Source organism: Trachemys scripta, chromosome 1, assembly GCF_013100865.1.
Source record: "Trachemys scripta elegans isolate TJP31775 chromosome 1, CAS_Tse_1.0, whole genome shotgun sequence".
Taxonomy (NCBI): domain Eukaryota; kingdom Metazoa; phylum Chordata; order Testudines; family Emydidae; genus Trachemys; species Trachemys scripta.
The window spans coordinates 231,700,191-231,725,097 of record NC_048298.1 but is presented as its reverse complement, the minus strand read 5'-3'; the positions used below and the strand labels follow the sequence as shown (position 1 = coordinate 231,725,097).

Below are 24,907 nucleotides of genomic sequence, written 5' to 3'. Positions count from 1 at the left end.
TCCCCCCTCTCCCAGAGAACTACAACAGAGAGAAAGGGGAAGTTTCTTCCCCCATTTTAAAAAGTTCTAGCCTTCCCATTGGCTCTTTTGGTCAGGTGCCCACTCCCTTTCCTTTACCTGGGGGACTTTAACCCTTTACAGGTAAAGCAAGCAGAGAACAGCCACCAAGAGGAACTCCACAGCCAACTGGCTGGGCATCCACAAAAGGAGCTTAACATCCACCCCCTTCATCCATCACAATTGTAACAAATAATGTAGGGCTTTTTGTGTTAAAGTAGTAGTGTAGCAACATTCAAAGTTGAAGCACTTTAAAAACACATGCATGTTTACAGTTGTGTGGATCTTTTCTGAGCAGATTGGGGGATTATTGTGAAATGGACACTTATTTATGTGTTACATATGCCATGGTTGGCATCTGCCCCTGCGTTCAGTGAAAAATACTGCAGTAGTAAATGTATTTTATCAATTTAACTTTAAATGTACAGACTGGCAACTAAATAAAAAGTTACTTGTAACATTTCTATATTAAAATGACTTACATACAATGTATAAAATAGAAATTATGGGCCTGATCCTCCAATCTTACTCACATTACTAACTCATGTAAGCATTTGCAGTAATGGACATCCATATTTTTTAGTAACCTACAGATATGAAAGACTTGCATTGTATTTTTATGCTAGGACCCTATTTGGATATCCTTCATATATTTGCTTTAGTATACAACTCAGTTAAAATTACTTTGTATACCATGTAATCAATTATCTTCATACTTAAGTTTTCCTTCACATTTTATATTGCAACTGTAACTACAAAAGGGGCAAGACATGTCAGAATACATGGAGGACTCTCTCAAAAAGTGTTTATTGCATGAGTAATTGCACACTGTACTCTGACTACAGTGCAGTGGTTCTCAACCTGTGGCCCAGTCAGGCCCATACAAATAGTATATATATTATGTGGATGCAGCCCACGCAACATACAGCTGCATATGCGGCTCACAATGGTAAATAGGTTAAGAACCACTGATCTATAGTCTCAGGCTAATGAGCATTCAATATACTCTTTTTTCTCAGGATTGAATGAGCGAGAGGTTAGAGAGAGAGATTTTAAGAATCTTGTTAAGCTGTTTCATTTGGAGTATGAGGGAGGATTCTTTCCTCTCCAGTCCTTAGATTTTCTGTGCAAGCCTGTTTACCAGGGCACTGTGAGAGGAGAAGACTGAAGAAGCAGGATGAGGCACCATTCAACCCTATAAGAGTATGTTGAATGCTCATTAGCTCTTGAGACTGTAGATTGGGAGTTAAATGAGTTTCTGTTGCCATATCTTTCATACTTACCATGTGAAATCTCATACATCTGGAGATGGCTAGCTTTATTTATTATAATGTTTAGTTTACTAAAATGCTTAATTGCACCCCATTAAAAACACCAATGTTCAGAGAAGTAAGTCACCCAAAAAGTGCTTGGATTGACATGTGATATATCTAGGTTTAGATTGTATCAGACCACCTTTCGGTAGAGTATTTCTCCACCTTTTGGTAGTGTATTTCTAATTGAATTAAATAAGAGAAAATTGCTTCGTATTTGAGACATTTTAAAGCATTCTGTTCAAATGATTATACTACATGACTCATAATGCTTGTTATAGTCACGATCTTTTTAATGTCATGGTCTCCCTGTACATTTAAATGTTTTTTCTTTAGGGTTTAGATGTTGATGCAGAAAATTGTGCTGTGTGCATTGAAAACTATAAACTGAAAGATATTGTCCGAATTCTTCCATGCAAGTAAGTTTGATTGCCTTTTAAAATCTATTTTTACCATACCTTCCATAAGAAATATTTAATGAGGTTCCTAGAAACCTAAGCCATTTCTGGAGCGTTGGGGTTGTAAAGCTATACAATCCTTTGAAGTTGTGCCATCTAGCCCCTAATATATGCAAGGGCATGAAAAGATGGTATTTCATAGATGTGGTGGGGAGTTCAGACTCTTGAATGTTATAAACTTGTTAATTAAAATATTACAATATGTATAAATTATATAGCGTATATACTCGATCATAAGCCGGTTCATTTATAAGCCGACCTCCTCTCTCCCCCCCCTCCCCCCCAGATGGATAAGTAAAATGGAAAACTTTTATAACCCGTTCATAAGCCGACCCTAAAATTCAGGAGTCAGCAGCAAACTTTGGCTCCCGGGCCATCAGGATAAGCTGCTGGGGGGCTGAGATGTTTGTTTACCTCAAGTGTCCGCAGGCACAAAGGTAAACAAAGTGTCCCAGTGCACCAGCTGCTTACCCTGACGGGCTGAGACAGCAACTGGTGAGGAAATTTTTTTGGGGGGAGAAGCTGGGAGTCGGGAGTAATCCCTGTGACTACCCCCCACATGACACCCCCCCCGCCCTCCAGCCCACTTGACCCCACCCCTAGCCCACACTTTCCCCTTCCCACCTTATCTGGGGAGGGCCGGGGAGGATGTTTCTGACCAGGCGGAGCGGCCAGAAGCGGAGAGACTCTGGCCCTGCCTCTTCCCTTTTGGCTCTGCTGCCTCTCCTTGCTCCCTCTCTTTGGGGGGGGGAGGCTGCTATGTCCCACTTCCCCCTACCCGTTCATAAGCCGACCCCCTTCTCTGGTGCTTCCCTTTTTTACTAAAAAAATTTGGCTTATGAACGAGTATATACAGTATGTGACTATTACTAGATTTGTGGGAACATTTTTTGTAGTGAGAAACCTTTCTCCTCAGTTAAAGAAAATTAGATGTATAATTAGAAATGACCGACATAATCTTGAAAAATTCTCAGTACAAAAGAGAATTTGTAAACTAACATTTCCACTTCTATTTGGGTTTTAGTGTGTTTGAAATATAAAACATTGATTCCTTATTTGTATTAATGTTTTTGATCAGTCCTGAAATGGTCATTTCTCTAAAAATGTCTGTAATCAGATGTCTTGATTATGTGACAATGAAGAACAATTAGCCCTTGCTTGGTAAAATATTGTACTTTAATCAGAACAGTTAAAGATGAGATCTAAACTTTGTGCATAGTTGTTGCTATGTATTACCAAATATTTCTTTGAGTAGTATATATTCTGTATTGTCTGTCTAGTACTATTTTTTTTATAGTAACCTTTAAATCTGACATTACTTTTCCTTTTTAATCACTTAGGAGATTCTTTAAAGAAAGGTTCTACCTATATATTCTGCCAGTATACTTGTCCATTGCCTTCCAACTTTGGCACATAGGTTAATATATTGAATAACTACTTAGATTAAAAAGGTATCTAATAACCTCAAGATGGACATACTAGAAAATGAATAGGTTGTCTGAAAGAATAAGTCACCGTTTAAAAAAATTAAAACCACATATACTTTGTTTTTCTTCAGGCATATCTTTCATAGGACTTGCATTGACCCCTGGCTGTTGGACCACAGAACTTGTCCAATGTGTAAACTAGATGTCATCAAAGCTCTGGGATATTGGGTGAGTTACAGATTTATCTAGTTAAAACTACACTGCAGACATTCAAAACAGGAAGCGACACTGCACATCAACCTGTTAATCTGGAGAAACAACTGCTCTGAATTTTTATCTCCTGTGTGTGTATATATAGATACCACAGTGATGGCTGTGGTACAAGAACCCAAATGAGAAATCTGTAATGATTTATAATACTCATCCTTAATATTACACTTAACAAAATGCTAGCTATCTTGTAGTACCTTTCTGAGGTAGGAAAAGTTTCATTCTTTGAGTGTTTGTATATGTCCTTCACACTGTAGGGAAGGGAGGTGTGCACCAGTGCCAGAGTTTTCCCTAGAGGTACCCACAAGGATAACCTTGCCTACACCTGAGCGCTGCGAGGTTATAAAGCCACCCCTACCCTTCAGTTCCTTCTTACTGTCAGTGATCCGAGTGTTTTGTGTGCCCTGTGAACAAAAAACTTCTCAGTTTTTTGTTTCGATCTAATGGTATTGCTTTTTTAATCACGTGATGCTTAATTTTCCATTTTATTTCTTCATTTATTTTTATTTCAAATTTAGTTCTTAGCTGCATTGCAATGTTTTGCTGTCAAAGCGGTAGTGCCTCCTGAAAAGTTGACAGGACACATGATCAGAGCATAGTTGATCTCAGCAGCCTTTGTAGCACATGACGATTACGAACATTTATAGGGTGGCAACGTGGCCTTCTCTTCAAAAATTCCCCAAGCATTGTGCACTATCCATTGCTTCAAGGGAGGATGCAAATGTGGGAAAAGTAGTCACACGGCTCTCCCTTCAGATGAGACTGAGCCCCACTGCGTGGGGTAACAACTTCGGAGTTACCTACAGTGTAATGGACATATCCAAGCACTTGAAGAAAAAATAGTTGTTTTTTTTAATTGTATTTTGAGATGTGTTGCATTTGTCCATTACACGACCCACCACTGCCTTCCCCAATACATCGGAGTCTGCCATCAGCTTCCATTGTGAAGGAACTGAAGGCGGCAGGGTGGCTTTACTCTTTGTAGCCTCACTTCCAATCATATGGAGTTTTGGTGTGGGTGGGGCCACCCCATAGGTACTTCTAGGGAAAACTCCGACATCGGTGCATGGGACGCCACACACCAGCAGTGTAACGGACATATGCAACGCATCTTGAACAACAGTTATCAAAAGGTAACTGTTTTTATCCCCATTTTACAGAGGGGGAGGAAACTGAGGAAGAGAAGTGCAGCTGTAGGCAAGTCACAGTTGTAGAAACCAATTTCATGCTTCAGTTTACAGGGACCTCAAGTGCCCTTTTGCTTTTTGAGTCCTTGAAACTTTTCAGGTAGCCGGAAAAATTAGTTGACTGGGTCTGTATGCTCCCAGATATGCTGAGTAAGCATTTGGTCTCTCTAGCTGAATCAGTGTTCACTAAAACCTTCCTGAAAATTTTTAGCAATAGTTGGGTTAATTAGTAGAAATGATGTGCTTTCATTTTTCTGACAGTGCCAGCAAAGAGGGATGAAGATATATGTGGTAGGTTACTCAATCACTGTTGAGAAGTAGTCTTGAGAAACTGTGCCTTCAGTCCCACTAATAGGATGTGGATATCTATGTACAACTCCTCTCGAGATCTCAATAAATAGGGGCACTTACCATAAGAATAAAGTGGTGTGTTTAGAATGGTGTCTGGAATCTTCTTTTCATAAAGTGCCTGCATATTTTTATTTTTATTTTTATTTTTTTTAACTTACAAACAAAAGAATACTGTTTGGAATGGTTGGAGACTTTACAATATACTTCATCTGATGCACTACTTATGTCTTGTCAAAGTTGTAAGAAAAGTAGTAGAACCCTAGATCTGCTCATCTACATGATTTCATTATGCAAAACGAGGCAATGGTTGTACCATGTGGCCTAAAGATTCAGTCGTTGCAGAGACTGGTCTGGAAGCTACGTTAAGCCTCTAATAACCTAGTTTAAGTTTTGTTTTCATACTATCCATATAGTTGAAGCCCATAACTCTACTTAATGATGGAAATTAGCAGAAAATAATGTATTTTATCTGAAAAATGGGTTTTTGTGATTATTAGAGTATCTGAGTTCCCATTTTTGGGATGGATATTGATACTCTACCCATGACCAGCCCAACATATAATTTCTCTCCGGTTGATCAGACACGTCTCTTCATTGCTTGACAAAGGTGAATGTAGGAAACGTGTCAGTTGCAAATCCCAATTTATTAAGGTATTCACAATGGATAGTTAGTTACACATCACAAGTTCAAACCCCAGTCAAGTTGATAATGTGGAAAGTTACAATCTGACTTTAAATGGTTGCCTATGTGGTGATCAGTCCATTTTAAGTAGATGAGCATTCTCATTACAGAAATAATTTCAACATGTTGTATCTTCTGCAGAGATTGAATTAATAACTACAGAGAACTGAACTATTCATAAATCTAAAAACTTGATACTTCTAGACTAGCTTGGAGGAACTTTAACTTCCATTGCCTGTTGTGTGCTTTTTTTTGTAAATGTAGGACTTCGGTCCCCAAGGTGACTGTTCCAGCCTTAAATTCACTTGATAAAAAGGAACCCCAATTGACAAGTTAAAAACTTCCTGATGTAGTAGAGTCTTGCTAACTTACACTATTGACTGAGTCACCCATTGTGAATTATTGATTTTCGAAACTAGCATGTGCACAAATATTGGGGGGAGGGATCCAAACAACTCACAATATATTTTGTTCACTTCTGTTGAAAAATGTGGCTTAGTTTTTAATTTGATACTTGAAAATATACTTATTATCTTTAATACTGTGCAAAGATTTTTAAATTGATGGGCATCCTAGAAATACCTTGGATGTCTTAGGGATGAGGGACTCACTATAAAGCACTATACTAAGGTTTGCTGAGGAGTAGGGAAACTACTATTGTTTGTATGTTACAAAATGGGCAGAATAGCTAAATTGTTATAGTTTACTTGCACATATACAAGTAAACTCTGAAATCATGTTAATGACTGCTGCTTTTTGAATATCAGTTTAATTTTAAAATAAAACTCTGTAGATATTTCTCTCATTCATTATAGGTGTTGGTAGTGATGCATATAGTTAAGGTTGCTGAATACTTTCCATTAAGGTCTCCATTTTCAGTTGCTTATCACTTTGCCAGAAATAGCTGTTTGTTTGGGCTGAAATTTTCCATGCCAGATGACTGCCTCAGCCAAACCTTTTTATCCCTTCTTCTCACCCCTCCTCCCCCTGTCCAAAAAAAAAAAAAAAAAAAAAGCTCATTTCTGAGAAGGTGATTAGAGGAAAATGTATCTTGCCTCTGCTGACTTTTTTTAATAACTGTTGCATTGAGACTTTAGCAGCTTCGTGCTTTGGGAGCAGGGACTTGAAATTTGGCTGGGGGGTTGGTGTTAAGGATGCACCTTGTGCTGTCCCTCTGAATATCCACCCAAATTTGCCCAAGTTATAAGTGCTTGAAAAATTGCAGTTGTCCATGGTCAGTGGTTTGTTAGCAGCCAGCGGTGGCATTCTCCAGAGATCTCCTATATAATGACCATGTTGCATCTCTCTCGGCTCCTAGTATGAACCAGATTGGGATGACCATTCCCACAGAGGGATTTAGCATGCTCCATTCCAGGGCTACTGGGGCTGGACAGGAATTTTACCTTCAGTTGCTCCCCCCAATTACTGTGGGCCACTCCGGTGCCAGACACCAAAACTGAGAGGAAATCTCAGTTGTGTTCTCAGTGCTTCCGCTGGTGCCCAGGCAGCATGGAGGAGGAGGAAGCAGACTGATTTGATTAGAAAGGGGAAACAGTAGATTGGTATTGATGGGAGCTGAGGAGGGTGGATAGGAGAAGAGGAAGATAGGAAACAGGCAGAGAAAGGGCTCTGACCACTAACATAGAAGAGTGGTGCTGTAGAAGTATACTATACTCCCTCCCAGAACCTGAAATTGAACCAAGGATTCCCAGGTCTCAATATTGCTTTGTGTTTAGCAAGTAGCTGTGAATGCCACTGGCAAATGTCTCTTCCCCTCTAATGGCTGTAACACACAGAGGATAATGGCCTACCACTATTACCAGTTTTGTTAGCTCAAATAGTAGAGGTCTCTTTTGTGAGTATAAAGTTCCCAGTCCTGATGTGAGGGACAGTATGATTCCATATGATATAATTTGTTTTAGTGCACTTTTCTTTTTTAAATCTTTGGAAATTACTTCCTACAAAACTACATTAAGAGAATGTTAAGGTTGCAAAGTCAAGCGCTCAGAAGTTAGTAAATGCCAGAATTAAGGGGACTTGTGAAACCTTATTTCACCTCCCCCTTGTGTGTGTATTATGTACGATACAGTCTTTAATTATGTGATAGTGCTATCTTTTCCCCCACAGGATGGAGAGTGCTCAAGGGTTGGGTAGTAAAGAAGGCTGTCTGTAGGTCCCCTGCCTCATTTGTTGCAGAGGTTGGAAGGTGTGAAGTGAATAAATCAGGGAGCTACAGGAAAAGAGAAGATGGCTTTGTAGACAGTTGAATGCCATCCTAGAGAACTGGATTTTATCCCTGCCTCTGCAATAGAGTTCTTGTGTGATGGTAGGCAATCATAAATCAAACTCTTAACAGTATAACAGCTTCCCTTAGGGGCATACTGCAATGTCTTTGCAGCACTCCTATCTCCTGGTCCAGGAACTAATGGCCAAGATACTTTTGGGCATGGTAATGCAGCACATTGCTGGATCCATATGGTCTAGGCAAGCCTGTTCTAAATTGCTGTGACAAGATCACAACTATGACGAGAGGAACCTGTGTAAGACTCAAGAATGATTTGCAGAAGGCAGGCTGAAAAATCTTTTATAAAATATATATCAACTCTTGTATTAGGAAGGGCAAATAGCTTTCCTTAATATGTAAAGGGTAATCAAAGAAACTTTTACTTTTGCAGAGTCATTAGAAACTTGTTTTTCTGATGTCTAAATAATTGCTTACTGAATATTTTGTCTACTTCTGAAGGGTGAACCTGAAGATGCACTTGAAGTTGCAATACCTGAATCGATAAGTGGCAGTGTATCAGTAGGAAGTTTGAGTATTGCTTTACAAGAAGATGATAGAAATGAAGTAAGCGATTTGTCAGCCTCCTCAACTAATGAATCTGTGTTACAGTGTAACAGTTTAAAAGAGGATGCAGGTGAAACCACAGCATTGCTTGGTAAGTACAATGTAATGTGTTTCAAATCAATGTGTAATCTATATAATAAAATTCCAGGATTGTCACTCTAAAACCTAGAATGTTTGAATCAGTGTGATGTGATGGAAACAGTTACAAGCATGGTTGAAGCTCTTTTTGTTTAGAATATCACCAGATTCAGTATCAGTGAGATTTGTGGTTTAACATCCAATATTTAAGTTCAGCCAATTTTCCTTTACAAATTACATCCATGTGACAGCATGGGCTTTCAGTTAGTCAAACATGTATCTGTGCCAAGAGTCCTAGACCATTGTGATATCATTATCCCTCAACCAATCACCACTCTTACTCTACAGCTAATTGTATGCAACAATTTATTGGTTGTATGAGAGAGGCTGCATAGATAGTGGATTACTTGGCCCAGTGGTCACAGTTTAACCCATACACAGATCATCACAACTTTCCCAGAACAACACCCCTATTCACCTACCTTCACTCATATTTACCATAAAACCAGGTCTTCGCTAATCATTTGGATAATCCTTTAATTTTATTAATTGGAACTTTAGAATGAAAACTCTTCATTCTTGAGTTTACTTCGGAACTCTCAATACTGTGGTGTTTGAGGTGATGGCTTTAGTGAGTAGTACTGTTTTCTGCCACCTGGATGATTGGGAATCAAATTACTTCTGTCTGAAATCATGCCAGCCTTGGAAAATTGAACTTAATCAAAGAATGATCGACATCCCCCCTTGCTCAGCTGCTGGCGGAGGCGTGGACAGGCAGCTCTGCATGCTGCCTCCACCTAGAGCGCTGGCTTTGCAGCTCCCGTTGGCTGGGAGCTGCGGAGGCAGTGCACAGTGCTGCCTGGCCATGCCTCTGCCTAGCAGCTAGGTGAGGGGGATGTCACCACTTCCAGGGAGCCCCGCAGGTGAGCGCTGCCCAGAGCCCAATAGGGACAGTCTTCAAATGTTTGTCACTGGGCTTCAGGACATTTTAGATTAATTGAGGTGGTGGATGTACATACCACTTACGTAATGCTCTTTGATTCTCTCCAAATGAGACTGATGCAGCACTGGAAGTCTCAGATCTACACATCATGCCCCAACCCTCTACACATCCAATAGGGACAGTCTTCAAATGTTTGTCACTGGGCTTCAGGACATTCTAGATTAATTGAGGTTAGGGACTGGTGCATTTTTTACAAGATCTAGCCTTGGCCCTGCATTTTGCAGAGGAGAGCAGTGTGTTTAGCAAATAGTCTCAACAGGGACAGTTCTCAGATTCACAGGTGGTCCCTGAAAGATCAGGTAGTTCAAGACCTCTTTTCCCATTGAGGTTGGTCCAACATAGATCCTTTTGCAACAGGAATCAACAAAGTGTCCTCTTCTGTTCTAGAGAAGGGAGGCAGAGTCTGTCCATTTCAGATGCCTGCCTTCTACATTGAGGAAAGGGCCTCCTGTATGATTTCCCCTCCCTCCCACCCCCCAATGATTCAGAAAGTGGTGAAAAAGGTTCTTCAGGACAGGGCTAAAATGATATTAATTGATTGCCCTAGCTCGGCTGAGACATCAATGGAACATAGACCTGCTTCAGCTCTCAGATTGTACATGTCTTCAGCTCTCTTGTCACAGCAAGAAGGCAGTATCCTTCATCCAGATCTTCAGTTTATTCATTTGACAGCCTGGGCTTTCAGACTTCGACTAGTCTTGAGCAGTTACATTCCTCATTGATACAGAGCATACTGCTTAATTTTAGAAAACTGTATTAGAAAGTGTTACAATTTAAAATTGTCTAGATTTGTTGCTTGGATGTGAGGAAAATCTGCTTCTCCAGTGGCAGCTTCCATACCCTATATTCTGGAATATTTACTGTACTTAAATCTGAGTAGTTGTCTAATTCTTTAAAAGTACACCTAATGGCTATTTCAGCTTACATTTTGGTCAATAGTAGATCACCAATTGTACATGATTCTGCTAAAAGATTCATGAAGGGGTTTCCTAACGTGTCCTTCCATATTGATATCTTAATCTGGATTTATCTATGCGTATGAGATCACCCTTGAACCTCTTGAGGGAGTGTTCTTTTATTTATCAAAGTGATCTTCATTATTGCTGTAACGCAGCCAGAACGGTCAGTGCATTGTGTGCCCTGCTGGCTGTCCTGCCACTTAAGATTTTTTTAGAGAAGGTGGTTCTTAGATCTGATCCCCAGGTTTTTACCAAAAATAGTGTTTGAGTTTCATATGTCAGACAATTGGTTTACCTTTGTCTTCCCCTCTCCAGCCTAATGCTAATAAAGGGGGAGTCTCCATTATATGTTTTAAATGCCAGAAGAGGTCTTGCATATTATCTGGATAGAAGGAAGAGTTTTAGGGAGTCTGGTTTGTTTAATCATATGGGTCATAGTATATCTGCTCAGACTATTTCCAGCTGGGTTATACAGTGCATCCTTCAGTGTTAGAAACCAACTGAAGTTCCTGTGCCTTGTGTGGTATGTTCTTATTCGTCTAGAGCTGTAGCAGCATCTTTGACTTGTCTTAAGCAGGTTCCAATTAGTGAAATTTGCAAGGCTGCTAACCTTAAAAGTAAGTGCGCGCACACACTAAACATTGTGCTTTGGATCTAGCTTCTAGAGTGGATGCTATATTTGGCAGATCGGTTTACAATCATTAGGGCTCTATGCTTGTTGTGGAGGTTGCAGAAGTCAGATTCCATGACTTCCTTCAACCTCCGTGACTTCTGCAGTGGTCAGTGTAGCTGATCCCAGGGCTGCTCAAGCGGCCCTGGAGACAGCCACAGTGGCCACCGCTGGAGCAGCTCTGCAGCCAGCCGCTTGGGTGGGCCTGCAGCCAGCCAGCCACACCAGCCGCTGCTGGGGCAGCCCCAGCCCCAGGGCCAGCCGCACTGGTCACTGCTCTGGCAACCCCGGGCAGCTGGCCCTGAGGACTGCCTGAGCAGTGGTCCTGGGGGCGGCCAGAGCAGCCATAGGTCGGCGGCTCCTGGCAGCGGTCCCAGGGTAGCCGGAACAGCGGCTAGCCCTGGGGCTACACCCCCAGGCACTCATCAGTGCACATGTTTTCCTTCCCTTATGCCATCTCTCAACAGGCTAGAGATGATGCCAATTTTGGTCAAACTGTTCTGCAGTCAGTGGGTCCATGAACTCCAATCCCTCCACTTATTCAGCTGCTTGGGAGTCACCTAGAGTGGAGTGCATATGTGCGATCAAACAAAAAATTTACTAACCTTCCATAACTGTTCTTCGAAATGTTACACATGTCCATTCCATAACCTGCCCTTCTACATCGGAATTCTCTGGAAACAAGGAACTGAGGGGCTGGGCACTTTATATTGGTGCTACAGGCATCGAGCTGCCACAACGGATATCACTGAGGAAAAATTTCCAGCAACTGCTTGGAGCGTGCACACCCTAGAGTGAAATGGACATGTACAACACATCTTGAAGAACAACAGTTACAGAAGGTTAGTAACTGTTCGTTTTTTCCTGCGCACTTCCCCCATCTCAGTTCTGTTATGGTCTCTCTGAGTTACTGGTGGAAGGAACTGAGGTGGTAGAAGGCGCAGTGACACCTCCCTGTATTTTGCCCCAAATCAGAATGCTCAAAAACACTGAGGGGAGATGAGGAGGGGTGCACATGCTCTCCTAATGGGCACTGCTTGAAGAAGGTTCTACCATTGGGTTCCACCAGGTGGCGCAACATCCATAAATGCGACTATGCAGTCATCTCAAAGAATTCTGGTTACAAGTAACCTTCATTTCCTGTGCACTATTTTGCTTTGCCATTGAAATCAAAGGGAATATTGCATGACTGACTGTAGAACTTGTCTCCAAGTTGTTTCTCTGTGGGATAGCATCAGTAAATGTAATAATAGCTCACCACGTTAATATTTAAATAACTGATTTAACAAATTGATTTACATTTTGTAACTCCCAATTTTTAGACATGGATGGCAGTGATAGTCGGCATGGAGAACATCTGTCTAATGGAAATTCCCACTGAAAAACTTCATGGAAGACTGATTAGACTGCTTAAAGAACTTTTTATTTAATTAGTATGAACTTTTGCCTAGTTGATGGAAAAATAACAATGTAATTTATTTTATCTTGAGAACTTTTCTAGTTCATGTTCCAAAAGGGCTAATAACTAAGAATTTTGTATAAAGAGGATTTTTTAAAACTAGTCTGTCTGATCCTATGAAAGATGCAATACCTCTGTTGATATAAGAATTATTACAATGTCAGTGTGTTCCAGAGGGCTGTAACAAAGATGTAGACTAAGATGAGAGAACAGAATATAAAAAGTTTAATGGATAAATGTTGGTTACCCTGTGTTTACGTTTAGCATGTACATAAAGATGAAAGCATTTACAACACTACATTTTATTAAACCGTACTTTAAAAAAACAAATTAAATTTTGCTGTAACTGGAGCTGGATGTTTAAGAAGCATGCAAATAGATTGTGAAAATATCAAATAATTTCTTTGATATTACATGGCATCTTCCACTCCTCCCACCACTGGATGAAAAATAATTGATGGTTCTTATCATTGGTTCTTAGTGTTTTCCAACTCAGAGCTGAGTACTTAAATTTTTCCATCTCGTTAACTTCTACCAGTAACAGTTGACTTCAGTGTCTTTGCGGGATAGTCTTAACAAGTTGAGCATGTTGACTTACCTAGCATTCATGTCAGTTACTTCCCTCTCAATGTTTAAATCAGTAAAACCGAGTAGAAAAGGGCTATTATGGCTAGGGAATTTATTTCTGTTTTAGACTTTCCTGATTTCCCTCTTGCCCCCATTTCCATGTGCACAAGTTGGGATCCCTTCTTAAGATCTTTTTATGAAGCTAGGGGTCTTTGCTTTTATCCCATAGCCAAAAGGAATTTCCTAGTTTATTTCCCATTATGACTTTGACTGGGGTTGTCATTAGTTTTTTCCTTTGCTAGATTAGCAGTATTGTGCCTTTATAGTTGGTTGGTTTTTTTTTAAAGCACTTATTATTAAACCCGAAGCATCAGAGATGAAATACCAACCCTGTTTCTTTTTGACCTCCTGTTCAGATAGTTACATACGATAGATAATATAAGGAAATGCTAAATTGTTTTGTAAAGAACTATGTATATTTACAGTACTGTATACATTTTAATAGTGTTGAATTCTTAGGCTTTTAGTACTGTCATGTTACAAATGAATGTATATGGTACATTCCTCAGACTTTTTGTAAGGTTGCTTAAAACAGTGTCTTTTGCCAGACATTTGTTGAAGTGCACTTTGTTTCTAAAACAATGTGTATTTGGAGTGTTTTTAAGAACATGAAAATATGCAATCGTTTTCTAATTTGTATTGTGCTTCAATTGGAGCAGTAATTTTATTTTAGAATGAATTTTCCAGAAATGAAGGGGTCTTCAACTGGGAAAAAAATTGAGCATTTACTTTACCAAACAGTTCATCAAATATTTGTCTTTCCAAAATATTCTTAGTAGTGATAACTTCTTAAGATCTGCCTCCTTTTTTTCCCAGTAGGAGTGCCCCCGATTAGATTTCATGGAATAATTGTCAGGGCATAGTTCTCTCATTTCACCAGCAGGTGCAACTTTTGTGATGCCTCTATCTGATGAGAAGCACACAGGGAACTGGAATATTTAATAACTGACATCCCCATCTCCAAACAATGCATAGGAACCAGTATGCCTCCAAAGCAAGTTCATCTCTACTTCCAGGACTGCCTTTTTAATTTACTCTTTAATATAGCAACTGAGTCTTCTCCCTCTTCCTTAACACAAAAGTTGAACATTCTTAGTGGATAAATGTCAAGAGGGTCACAACTCCAGCTCGTCAGTCAGGAGCCTGTAGGAAGTTATCAGAGACATTGGGAGGTTGCAGATATCAGCAAGACATGGAATCCACATTGGCGGGAGCATTGTGGTGAGTAGTACAACTTCTATATAAGTAAGATCCCTACTTGAATTGTGGGATGATTGTCCAATAATTGCGGCTGAGTGGCAGACAAGAAGCAGAAAATCACAGAAAAGTAATAATGGACCTCTTTCAATTGTGGTAATTTGGAAAATCCAGAGAAGACCTATTTAAGAAAAAATTTGCTGGTACAATATAAGCAAGAACTACTAATTTTTTTGACAATCAGACTTTTTGCTGCTTTTTATATTACAATTATTAATGTGCAAGGCTGACAGCAGGAGCCCTTTGGGCAGCTGGGATCCGCCACTGTCTGTCAGCCGCACAGCTGAGAAAATTTAGATTGAAATGTAGTATTGTGGGATCTGCAATATCCCAAATTGAGTAGGGCCTTATATATAAACCATTAAAAAGTGAAAAGGAATGAATAGATTAAGTCTGCTTACTTCAAGAACAGAATGTAAGATTGGAGAGAAACGTGGCACAGAAAGTTAAAGAATCTAAAAATTTACTTATAAAATTTTTAGAGGAAGATTTATAAAGCTCTTTCTCAGCATAGAAATTGAATTGGCTAAGCATGGTGCTCCAGACTATCCCTGGCTCAGTTTCCTCTAATGTGTCATCAGTAAGTTCAATGAGGCCTAATGAAAATACAAGCAAAGCTTCATCACAGAGTCTTAGCTGGGAAATGGTCAGTCTTAGTTTATCCGTTTCAACCTGGATCCAGTGCTTCCTTCCATCCAGGCCCTGTTCAAGCAGGGTTCTCTCAGCACAGATCTCTTCCCTGGAATCAGGCCTTTTGCCACTATCTGAGGAGAATCCTTTCCCAGAGCCAAGAGTCTGCAGAGATATGTCAACTGCAGCTCTTCTCTGGGGCACTGTGTAGTTCCTGACAAGCTGGGCTTCCTGCCACTGTTTGGGAGTTCCTTGTCCCTAGGAGCACACCTTCTAGACATCTTGCTCTGGTGAGCTCTCCTTGGAGCATATTTCCTCAGGAGCTTCCTGTTTCTAGAACACTCCACCCCACCCCACAGCTGAACCCTGGTAATCCTTCATCAGGCTAATTAGCTACCAACCAGCCATCTTGGATTTAATTATGTCCTGGTGGGTGTGGGTTGACTTCTCTTACAGGAGCCTGTCTCAGATAAGATGGCCCTGACTCCCCTTCAAGGGTCAGCCAACCACTGACAAGCAGTTTCAAAATATTAAGTTTGACTGGTTTAGAAGAAGTGTTATTGTCTTGTAGACCATGGACCTGGTAACAAGGATTCCTGGCGTATGTCTTTAGCTCCACCACTGACTTTTTGAAACCATGGCCAAGTCACTTGCAGACAGATTTTCAGAAATGTCCATAAATTTTGTGCAACCCAATATTTGAGTGCCCAACTTGATGCCTTGTTGTTGTTCAGAGGTGCTGAGAATCCATAGCTTCTGTGGGAATAGTTATGGTGTCCCTCATAGCTGTTTAAATGTATATAAACGGATTCAGGATTTATAGTAATTCTGATTATCAATAACTATTAATATCATACGATGCAATCATAAGGTATCCTCCTCTTTTGATATGCCAAGCTTTGTAAGGATTTCTGTGTTGCTGAGGAATGATGACAATAAAAGGCCGAATTGCAGTGTCTCCATAAGCAGTTTGCTCTCTTTGGAAGCACAATGACAAAGTCTCCTGAAGCGAACTATTAGTCTGACCTCAGTAACCGCTTTTCTAGAGAAAGGTGGAGAAACACAGGTGGTGGAAGAAACTGTCTCTGGACTTCAAATGGTAGCAAAAGACTGTCAGAAACCTCCTGAAATACATTATTTCCCTTGTCCTAAGTCAATAACCAGTCTAGTGTTACTATATAAAGGGACCTCTGGATCAGTGGCTTTCAACCTGTCGTTTGCGGACCCTGGGGTCAGTAGACTAAGATTTCCAAAGGAGTCCACCCCTCCATTTGAAATCTTAAGGGTTTGCAAATGAGAAGTTGAAAGCCACTGCTCTACGTACATGGGCTAAGCTGTTTTAGAATTAACTGAGGTAGATACGGATAGCTGAGACAGATCTTGCCTATCCAGAACATAGGAATTGCCATATTGGATCAGACTGATAGAAGATGAGAGAGAAAATGTTGTGCCAATATTTAAAAAGGGTAAATGAGAACCTGGGAAATTATAGGCAGGTTAGCCTGACATCCGTCCCAGACAACATCGGGGAAATGCTGGTATGGGACACAATCAGTAAAGAATGTAAAGGTGGCAGTGTAACTAATGCCAATCAACATTTTTTTATGGAAAACAGGGTTTAAGACCACTTGGTATCTTTTGATGAGATTCCAGATTTGCTTGATAAAGATAACTGAGAAAATATACTTAGTCTTCTGTAAGGCATTTGACTTAGTCCTGTATGACTTACAGATTTTTAAAAAAAAGTACTATTCAAATTCAACGGCTCATATTACATGAATTAAAAATTAGTTAACTGAAAATGGAAAAAAAATAGAATAGTCACCCAATTGGACTGTTTTTAATAAGATCCCACAGGAGTCTGTTCACTGTCCAGTGATGTTAAGTATCTTTCAGTGATCATGAAGAAAATATAAAATCATTATTGGTAAAATTTTCAGGTGACACAAATTGGTGGAGTGGTAACCAGCCATTATACAGATGCCCTGGATCACATGGTAAGATGTGCTTATTTGAATGTTTTTAATACAGCCATATGCAACATACATCTAGGAACAAATAATGTATGTTACACTTAAAAGATTTGATTATATTCTTGAAAGTAATGACTCCTGGAAAAGATTTGTGGAAACAAGGTAGATAGTCACCTGAACATGAGTTCCCACTGTGATGTTGTACCTAAAAGGGTAAACATGATCCTTGGGCATATAAACAGATTGATAGATTCCAAGGCCAGAATGGATCATTATCATCTAGTCTGAGCTTCTGTATAACACAGGCTACAGAACTTCCAAGGTAATTCCTGTCTTTTAGAAAAACAAGTAGGAGTGGGGAGGTGGTATTGCCTCTGTATCTGGCATTAGTGAGAATTATTAGGATACTGTGTCCAGTTCTGGTGTCAACACTGCAAAAAGGATGCTGACAAATTGGAAAGCCTTCAGAAAAGAGCTATAAAAAGATCTAAGGTCTGGAAAACCACGCCTTTTAAACTGAGCTTCCTTAGTCTTAGTATATTTAGTTTATCCAAGAGACGGTTGAGATAAATTGATCATGGTCTACAAGTACCTACACGGGGGAGTCATGACTGGTTATGTTTCTAAAAGGTATGCTGTAGTTCTGTTAGAAGTTATGGATTTGATGAAGTTCTTTATCCTGTGTGAAGCAGGAAGTCAGACTAGAATGATATTAGTCTATTCTGGCCTTACTTTAGGAATCCATTATCCCAGTATCTTGTCACCAATAGTAGCCAATATTATATCCTTGAGAGAAGGTACCAAAAACCCTGCAATAGTTATGGGATAACCTGCCACCTGGGAAAGTTTATTGTTAACCCACCAAAGGCTAGAGGTTGTATAAAACCTTGCACCATGAAGATTTTAGATCCCTTTCACACCCCTTTTCTTTTTTTTAACTTACTATTATAATTCTAGCATCTTTATACATATCAAATCCCATTTTTAATCCTTCTAACCTCTTGGCCTCTATTATATTGTAGCAGAGTTACATAAGCTAATTGTGTGGTGTGAAAGTTCGTTTATCTGACCTCCCACCAGTTTACTGTGACTTCTTTGCCTCACTTTCTCCATCTGTAAAATGGAACAGTTGTGCCTTGTAGGGGTGTTAAGACTGTTTAGAAAGCAGTGTTAGTGATTTTTATATTATGGCTGCAGTCAGATGCTTTGCCATTTCTGGTTAGGATGGTTATATAACCCCAAAGCAGGCTTCTTTGCCCTAGAGGAGGGTTTTGATAAGTTTACTATTAACAATGCCAGCAATTTTGAGACTATATGTACAATAAATTAAGGCTGACATATTCAGTTTGTGGAACCTAATCCCAAATGTGGTACCGGCTGCAAAGAACAATAAATGTGCTCTACTGTCAGCACTTTAGAACCACTCCACAGCATTTGGTAAAATTGGGAAATTGTGCTCCAGAAAGCTCCAAGTAATAGGAGTGCTGCAGATCATAAGGGCAGTGACTTCATTGTGGAGATTAAAGAAAATCCAAGTTACCAGAGTTGGGACGTTGTGTATAGCTTTCATCAGTGATTTTCAACATCATGTGCTATTTAATGCAGAACTACTTCTTGGTGGAAGACATGAGGTTATCCAATAGGGGAGCATCAGATCAGCCCTTCTGCCCCTGGGGAACAGAGTGAGCAACTGGAGTTTAACTTGGGAGAAAATGACAGTGCTCCTAGTAGATTTAACCTAGCAGTATGATGGAATTTGGCAGGTGCTGCCCTACAGATGAGAAATGTGGCCGGCAGCTGAATGAACAAGTGCTATTTTCCATTGTCTGACTTCAGCCAAAACTAGCAGTCTCTTCCCTTTCATCAGTTCTACAACTTCCAACGCTGCACCAAAATAACAAATTCTAAATTACATTCTTCATAGGACTCTCTTCTTTGTGCTATTTACTGAATATTCTTTTCTCTTTCATACAGGTGACATGGTGTGATGATCTGGAACTGGAAATATAAAAGATGCACATAAGTCAAGTTAATATTTTCATGTATTCAAATTGGATACTGAACTCTAACTTGCCATGACCTGAGATTGTTTAAAGTAGGATGTCTGTGATTGCTTGCATGTATCTGTGTAAGGGAATTCATCACCAGGAAACTTAACTAGTCCACCTATACTCTAATTGGACAGGGATCTAATTTAGTAGGTATATCACCTATACTGTATTCCATCCACAATTTGGAATTACTGAATATATTTGTCTAAAACTAGAACTCCTACTGTATTTCATTAATTCAGTAAGTAGTCATAAGAGCTTTAGTTTTTTTCCTAAAGCCCTAAGTCAAACTTAATTCAGTTAAGTTTGATGTTTCTGGTGAAAGACGATCTGCAAGTAATTGCTCCTTGAACTTGCTCATTGAGCTACCATTAATATTTGAACACTTCTTGTTCTTTCAGTCACCACGTGGGATCATCTGGTGTTTAAAATGAACACATTAAAAACTTAACAGGGAAATATGTATTACAGCTTTGACCCCACTGGTGGGACTTTGCCTTTGGCAACTACAGAGGCAGCTTTGGGATTGCGTTGGTCTAATGCTTAGGCAACATTTAATCCACAGAAATAATTTATTCAAACTTGATTGGTGTTGAGCAAAACCAGAATGAGTAAACTACTACTCACAATCAAACTGTTTGACTTTGATAATGGCAACCCTAGTGCTAACTCTTTAATAAACTTGGTTGCATTGATTGGATTCAGCACATTAAACTTTTTTCATTGTATACGTTAAACTATTTAAGAAAATGTTGAATTAAAGAAATCAATGTTATGTATTGTGTATTTAAAAAAGTTATTGGTTTAAAAAAAAAACCTAAAATCCCATAAGTTGTATGGTCCTATTAAATGTAATGGTATTAGAAAACTTGACTGCTTTCTTACCTTATTATTGTACCAGCTAGCTTTTCATTTGCTTCAACTGCAACTGGATCTTCATCTTCTTTCCTAAAGATGTTAGTTTCAACATTGAATGCAATACTGGAAAAACTTGCATTTTCCGTTGGTAGGAACACAGATGTGGTGTACTAGTCTTTCATCCTTAAATCTGGGTTCAGATCCTTGCTGAGAGTTACAGGACACTCCCCTCCCCAAAAGAACAAGCCAGATACAAGTCCTATATGGCCTCTCCTGCATAGCTGTGCTCCCCCCCCTTCCTCCTTTGCTCTGGGGCAGGAAATCCTTCTGAAGCTAGGTGGGAGCAGGGACTAGTATAGCAAGGTTGCTCTAGTCAGCTTGAGAGGGATGCATTAAAAATTTGAGGAAGCTTTCATGATTTCTGTCTGGGGATTGGTCCTGCTTTGAGCAGGGGGTTGGACTAGATGACTTCCTGGGGTCCCTTCTGACCCTGATATTCTATAATTCTATGCCTGTAATCCTTGCAATTAAAAAAAAAAAATCAGATTGGGAGGTCCTCTTAATAAACTTTGCATTTACCTTGCTTTGCCTGTGATGTGGGTAGCCATTTCTGAGATGGTGCATACAGAAGGACCTTTAGTGTAATGGCAGCTGAATTCACACAAAACTCCTTTTCAAATGTAATAGGCTTCTAACCCTCCCCTTACTGACATGGCATATTACTAGAGAGAACTATCTACCATGTGCAATTTAAGCAACCCTGTTTGTTTAAGCTACAAATGTTAACCTCATGCCTACAGTAGCTGAAAAGCACTAGCCTATAATCAGGGCCCTGTGTACTCTGCAGCACATTTTTGCATTATTAAGTCAAAGCCTACAGCAATGTTAATTTATTCTATTACCATAGACTATCCCTCATTCTCACACAGATACGGCTAAGGTTCTGAGTTGAAAATCTCTAATGTAAAATTCACCAGACCATTATGAGCTCTTCTGTTATGCTCTCTGCAGGCTGAGGTTGTCCAGGCAGCCCAGCACAAACCCCTGGTACTTGGGGAAGGAGAAGTAAGTTCATCAGTTTCAGTAGCTCAGCTCCCTGGCTGACCTGCTGAGTCACCTATACTTCTGTTCCCTTTGTGCCCTGCTTGCAGCTGGACTTCAGCTTTGGCTCCAGGGAACAGTGGCAAGCAAGCACTGTAGTTTAACTTTTTGTTGGGGGGAGAGGAAAAAGATGGGGAGCAACAGGCAGGTAGCAGAAGAGAGACACAAAATAAAATGCCAGGTGTGAGGCTGCAGCACAGTAGGGAATGTCACATCACAAATCCTGATAGTATCCGGTTTTGATACTTCACATATTGAACTATTTCAGTAAGGAGAGTGTTTCTGGGATTCCATGTGGCAAATTCATAGTAACATTTTACACACCTGTTCAATATTTAAATGTATAGTATTAAATCCTCAGTCATGGTTCATGCAGTGATCCCCATGCATCCACAAATGGTAACAATTATGTCAGCTATTTACATCTTCAGCCAGAGGGAAGAGGCCACACCCACTTTTTTTGTATTTTTATGCATGGGGCTGTCACTGTTTGATTGTCCCCCAGATTCAGAAGTTTCAAAAGCACTGTCCAGTAGGCAGGGTCATGCATGGACTCCTGTCCTCATGCCCCCTCGCCAAAGGGCATAAAGCAATAGAAGGAACTTGAGGGGGTGACTAGTCACACTAACTGCCTTTTAACCTAGTCAGATCTGCACAGTATCCTCCTTAGCCAGTTTTCCTGTGTAAGTTAGTTTCCTTATTTCAACTGTTAGCCTGTTTTTAAAAAGTGGTTTTAGTTTAGAATTGAAGTAGTTTTCACTCTTTGCCAGATCCATATTTGTTAAGTACATTGTTAGAGATTTCCCCCTCTAAGATGGACATAACCTGTTTTGATTATGAGCAGCATTTAGTCCATCAAAATGCACTATGTGCTGCAGGAGTTTTTAAAAGCACACCCACACTTGAGAGAACAGACAGAGGCCAACATTGGGGGGGTCCTCTGGATCATTAATTAGAACCCCACCATCAGTGCCTCAGACTGGAGGTAACCAGTCTCTTTACCCTCTATCAGGTACTGTTCAAGTTCTCAGGCTCATCTGTTGGAGCAGTCAGTTACTCCTGCTGCCCATTGAATTAAGCAATGCTGTGATAGATCAGTTGCCAGGAAGCAGTCACCTTCCCCAGTACCATAAAAAAGAGAAGAGAATCCCCTGGATCAGAGGAGCTGCTGAAAGCAACACCAAGCAAGTCACCAAGGAGCACAGTACCACAGGGATGTGCCTCTAGTACAGCCCCACATCTTAAGGAATTGTTAAACTCCCTCAGCACAGGCTTTTAGGGTTCCCATAGGACCAGTCTGTGGCACTGCCATACACTCTAACACTGGAACTCTTAGAACCTGCTTCTTCAGTCCTGACTCAGTGTGTCAGAGATCAGACTGCAGTACCAAGAGCACCTCCTTCTGTAGCCTTTTGCTACAAGTGCACTGAACACTGCAGCACTCTCCTTCAGGGAAGCACTTGAACTACAGTCTCTTTCCTTGGATTATATGCCACTCTCAGGATATCCCAGGGAGCCAGTCATGAAAATTTTGCTGGACTCCCATATTCATGGATATGATAGTTTTTCACAAATGCTAGCTCAGCCTTCAGACTATCCTCCTTTCTCAGGTAAAGGGTCACATTGAATAACTATTCTAGGATGCATGCAGTGTAGTTGTAGCCATATCCATCCCAAAAATCTTAAGAGAATTCTTGACTACCTCTTCATGATCACTTTAAAGATTAAAAGAGGAGTGATTACATTAAAAAAAAATTACATTTCTAGGGAAAATATGCTAAAGCTCTACAGCAGTGGGTCCCAAACTGGGGTTCACAAAATGTTCCAGGGGGTTCTCGGGGGGGAAAAAAATCCCTAATGGTGGACAGAGCTGTCCCTAAGGACCCCAGGCAGCATGGGGCCAGCAGCCCGGAGCTCCTGAACTTCCAAGAGCTAAGCCGATGTACATGGCAGAGGGGCATTGTAGGGGACAGAGTAGGCAACGAGGTTTGCTACAGGGATTGGTTCCTGGGTTGGTGTTTCTGTGGTGTGGTGTGTAGTTGCTGGTGAGTATTTGCTTCAGGTTGGGGGGTTGTCTAAGCGAGGACTGGCCTGCCTCCCAAGGTCTGTAAGTGAAGGATCATTTTCCAGGATAGGTTGTAGATCGTGGATAATGCGCTGGAGAGGTTTTAGCTGGGGGCTGTAGGTGATGGCCAGTGGTGTTCTGTTATTGTCCTTGTTGGGCCTGTCCTCTAGTAGGTGATTTCTGGGTACCCATCTTGCTCTGTCAAGCTGTTTCCTTACTTCCCCAGGTGGGTATTGTAGTTTTACGAACCCAGGAACCAATCCCTGTAGCAAACCTCGTTGCCTACTCTGTCCCCATATCTACTCTGGCGACACCATCAGAGGATCCAACCACATCAGCCACACCATCAGGGGCTCATTCACCTGCACATCCACTAATGTTATATATGCCATCATGTGCCAGCAATGCCCCTCTGCCATGTACATTGGCCAAACCGGACAGTCCCTCTGCAAAAGAATAAATGGACACAAATCGGATATCAGGAATGGTAACATACAAAAGCCAGTAAGTGAACACTTCAATCTCCCTGGATATTCTATTACAGATTTAAAAGTCACTATCATTGAACAAAAAACTTCAGAAACAGACTTCAAAGAGAAACAGCAGAACTAACATTCATTTGCAAATTTAACACCATTAATTTGGGCTTGAATAGGGACTGGGAGTGGCTGGCTCATTACAGAAGCAGCTTTTCCTCTCCTGGAATTGACACCTCCTCATCCATTATTGGGAGTGGACTACATCCACCCTGATTGAATTGGCCCTGTCAACACTGGTTCTCCACTTGCGAAGTAATGCCCTGCTCTCCATGTGTCAGTATATAATGCCTGCATCTGTAACTTTCACTCTATGCATCCGAAGAAGTGAGGTTTTTACTCACGAAAGCTTGTGCCCAAATAAATCTGTTAGTCTTTAAGGTGCCACCAGGCTCCTTGTTTTTGTAGATACAGATTAACACAGCTACCCCCTGATACTTAATAATAAATAGTGTGTAATAAGCATGTCATAAAAACAAGTTGTGTATTTCCAAGATCACTGCTTTTATAATTTATACTCAGGTAAAGGAGAAAATCCCTGGAAGTATTCATTTTTAGGAGGGGGTTCACGAGACACTACGTTTTCATGAAAGGGGTTCACAGGTTGTTAAAGTTTGGGAACTACTGCTCTACAGGTACCATGAGATTATAACAAAATTGGCATGATGGAATTTGGAGTGATGACATTCCCTCTGTTTCAGTTGGCAGCAGCAATTTAAGCTTGCTGAGCATGATTTGAAACCAGTCACTGAACATTCTCATCCTCTGTCTTTCCCTCTCCAAACTTATTTTGCTTGGACAACGGCATCACATAATTGTCCAGTAAAATTTAAGTCCCTTGGAAGGGAACAATGTTTGCACTTTAGGAGATTCTTCCATTAAGGATTAATGTTCCTCAGGTTTAATAGTCAAGACAAAATATGGGGTGTCCAGTGTCAAAAGTCAAAACAAATTCAAGGTTTTTCTAGTATCAGAAAAGCAATATTTATTGCCTTGCTTTATGCATAAAATGCTATTTATACAGTATTAAACCAAGCAATCCACTGA

The 24,907-nt window shown here is 40.4% G+C and overlaps 1 protein-coding gene and 1 non-coding gene across 4 annotated transcripts in view; both read left to right on the top strand.

Annotated features, from left to right (window-relative positions):
- Positions 1-20,182, top strand: part of RNF149 (ring finger protein 149) — a gene marked incomplete at its 5' end in the record, with an annotated part of 30,521 nt that extends 10,339 nt beyond the window's left edge. The window contains 6 exon segments of one of the 3 annotated variants that reach the window (XM_034757993.1): positions 1,707-1,789; positions 3,387-3,483; positions 8,489-8,684; positions 12,626-14,610; positions 17,217-17,273; positions 19,224-19,254. In XM_034757993.1, the coding sequence (XP_034613884.1) occupies positions 1,707-1,789; positions 3,387-3,483; positions 8,489-8,684; positions 12,626-12,684 (435 nt within the window). In that variant the 3' untranslated portion in view covers positions 12,685-14,610; positions 17,217-17,273; positions 19,224-19,254. 3 annotated transcript variants of the gene reach the window in all.
- Positions 16,195-16,308, top strand: LOC117871409. Its single transcript, XR_004644219.1, has one exon. It is a non-coding gene; the product is annotated as a small nucleolar RNA SNORD89 (small nucleolar RNA).
- Positions 20,183-24,907: the final 4,725 nt, after the last annotated feature.